General features: G+C 39.8%; 1 protein-coding gene across 1 annotated transcript in view; it reads right to left on the reverse strand.

The window, feature by feature from the left end:
• Positions 1 to 3197, reverse strand: part of LOC108625569 (uncharacterized) — an 8179-nt gene that overhangs the window by 3278 nt on the left and 1704 nt on the right. Inside the window, exons 2-4 of the mRNA XM_018025666.2 lie at positions 1293 to 1568; positions 988 to 1220; positions 354 to 620 (exon numbers count right to left, since the gene is read on the reverse strand). Coding sequence (XP_017881155.1) covers positions 354 to 620; positions 988 to 1220; positions 1293 to 1568 — 776 coding nt within the window. The remainder of the gene's footprint in view (positions 1 to 353; positions 621 to 987; positions 1221 to 1292; positions 1569 to 3197) is intronic.

Raw genomic sequence — 3197 nt, forward strand, 5'->3', positions numbered from 1 at the left:
AGTCACTATAATTTTTCAAAAAACCCATGAATTGATTTAAAATTTTACAGGTTGTTTTTTAATAATGAAATAACATGCTAGCATCGTTTAAGTATATAGCCTGTACATCCTTAATATAACAATCACACACATGAATATACAAGTAAATACTAATGCTTAATAAAACATTGGAATGCACGTCTCAACGCCAACCGCAAGAAGGTCGATCAGTGGAGTGGACTTTCGGCTACAGACAGCGTTCGTGGTGTTACGCTTCGTTCTCATCGATCGCGATTACAATCTTATTTCTAACATTCCTCAAGTAGAATTGTAAAAAACTTTACTAGAATAAGGAACATGTTTATTTAACTCACCCTGCCTATTCCTGGCAAAGTGTCTATCCAAGTCATGGATAGAATAGCGAAGAATGCGATTAGGTGAATGTAGAAGAGTGTCTCTAGAATCGGTGGCTTAGGTATTTGTTTCGGTTTCACGGTTGGGTCCGGGTCTGTCACATGAAGTAATCTACCTCCCTCTTCCTCGGAACCTCGTCTTCGGATATCTCGCGACGATACCAGCCTCGAGACCGTGTACAAGAAGGAGCTCTGTTGGCTAGCCATTATCTGACACATATTTTGTTGCTAGAAAATAATCAAGAAATATATAAGCAATATTCTTTGATCTAAAGAGAGAGAAATAAAGTATATTTAAAGTACAATTATTAATGTTAGTGCCTAATCGTTGGTTTTGGGTTTACTGTAAAATCAAAGGTAAACTCTATCAATCCAAGGAGATATAATTAACACAGATGTCGCTTCGAGACATCAACTGCCTGTAATCTCCTAACTACAATTCGACCCCAACAATGAAAAATAAAAACAATTATAAAAAATCACTGAACCTTTTTTTGCCTTCTCTTAAACTGGAAGGTTCGTAAAGCAGGATGTTGAACAAATAAAAAGAAGATCGCGAATGCTGTTTGTAGGAAGTGAGTAAGTACGTACGTACCTCGGTGGTGTAATGGCCCTCGAGCAGAGTGAAGAACATGGCGAAAGCGGCGAGGGCTCCTACGTAAACGAACGTCCAAATGGCCTTCACGCCCCAGGAGCCCTTGATGGTAGTCGCATGGACGGACACGTCCCTGCCCCTGCACCGGAACTCGTCGCAAAGGCCGTAATCCACGCTTATGAACAGTCCCACTATTATCGTGGTGCTCGAGAAGATCCTCTGCAAGCTCATCACTGCAACAAACATTCAGCCTTTCACGTGGCCCCCTTCTGTGAATAAGCGATGGGCCGTCGGCGAGCGCTTACTCTTGCGACAGAAGAAGAAGTAGTACACCAAGGAGAACACCAGCGTGATTCCCTTGATGGGGTCCTGGAGGTGGCACAGTACTCGGTCACGGTCCAGGCACAGAGTCATCACTATGGCCGAGAGAGCGTACACAGAGCTGATCTTGAGCAGGGCGCACCTGGGCACCTTCACTCGCATGCTGTTGGGAATCAGAGCCGGCGGGGGTGACACTTTGCCCGTGACGAAGCACGAGACGCCCAGGATTAACGACGATGAAAAGGCAGTGAACAGAAGAGCTGTAAAACGTCATCAATTGACATAACTTGTTCAATTACACTTGCATCTTTGAATTATAACCAATTTTACGAAGATCAAGGTCATTTCAAGGTCATGTTATTATTATACATATCTAAGTGTGTTTTTTCGATCAGCTGCAATAAGAAAATAAATGTTATGTGTCAAGAATGATCTTGATAACTAAAAAATGACCTTGGGAAAACATATTCTTTATAATTAGTCCTTTGAAGCCATGCACATTACGTGACAAATTTTTTTGTATCATAATAAGCTGAACAGATGGTGGCTTGACTTAAAAAGGCCATCAAAGGTATAATTCTGAGTGGATTTTAGTTTATAACTCATGGGAGCCATCGATGGGAATAATTGGATGCAAGCTTCAGGCAGAAATTAACAATGTTAAAAGTATTGGAAGCGAGGAAATGGAAAGATAATAAAACGGGCACCGAACAATATTTTTTTGACCCCGGGGATCGATAATGTCCTCACTCCGGCGTTCTTCAATTGTTAATTTGTTAGACTGCCAATTTTTATTACTGACATTTGAAAAAACACAGTCGAACTTAAATAAACGTCCCAATTACTCTTCACGATTTCTACTCTCACAATTTTTCTATCATTTTAAAACNCATGTAATATTCATCTTACAAAAAATATGTGTGACATCCTTTGTACTTATAATAAATAATTCCTTATTGTGAAATTTAACAATAGGATTTAAGGGGGGGGGGGCGGTGGAGTGCAACTAGTTTCGTTTAACAGAATTCCTACTCTAAATAAAAACACATAAAATATCGCCATTGATTCAAGGAATTTGTTTCTACATTTCCCTCGTTCAATTGACAGTTACGAAAGTTTTATTTCCCACGGAAGTTGAATGCGGAAAACGCATTTAACTTCCACTGATTTAAATTAATTTCAACTGGCACATAATCAGATTAATTCGAGACAGGTTCTCCGGTTGTACGAGTCGAGTTGAAATAGATAAAAGCGGAAATCGTTCGCGCCGGTCAAAAGCACTTCACTTCAGGGCAGAGCTCGACTGTGGTACAATTGAACGTTGCTGAAACGAGCAATGAGATTAATTCGACCGACGGATTTTCGTACAGATTTTTCCCCGTACAATAATAGGCCAGATAAAGGCAACGGAAATCTGGTAGGACCCGTTCCGGCAGATATCATAGAACGAATTCCGTTCCACAACGATGGAGCCGAACTCCGCGATGTTTGCCGACCCGGAACGGTATCGACGCGCGCGATAACCGATCGAATTTGTACTGTGTACACGGTATTTCACTATGCGGATGAAAATATTGAACAAGAGGAGCGAGATTCAAATTCATCATTTTATCTGTATTTTTTATCTTTTTTTTTTTTTAGAATCCATGTTTGTATCGGACATTGGAGTGAAAAACAGGACGGCGATGAATTTGTTTAAGTAACATGGTAAATACTGCACCAAGAACGCTACAGATTTCATAAAAATATGTACAGTGGCTCAAAATAAAATTGGCACACTTTTTAAAATGAAATAAATTTTTTAATATCCAATTGAATGAAGTTAATTTTTTGTAGGATCCTGGAAGGGTTAGTTTACTATGTAATGAGAAAAAAGAGCTCAGAATATT

Source organism: Ceratina calcarata, unplaced genomic scaffold (genome assembly GCF_001652005.2).
Source record: "Ceratina calcarata isolate Rehan_Ccalc_2016 unplaced genomic scaffold, ASM165200v1 scaffold367.2, whole genome shotgun sequence".
Classification (NCBI taxonomy): domain Eukaryota; kingdom Metazoa; phylum Arthropoda; class Insecta; order Hymenoptera; family Apidae; genus Ceratina; species Ceratina calcarata.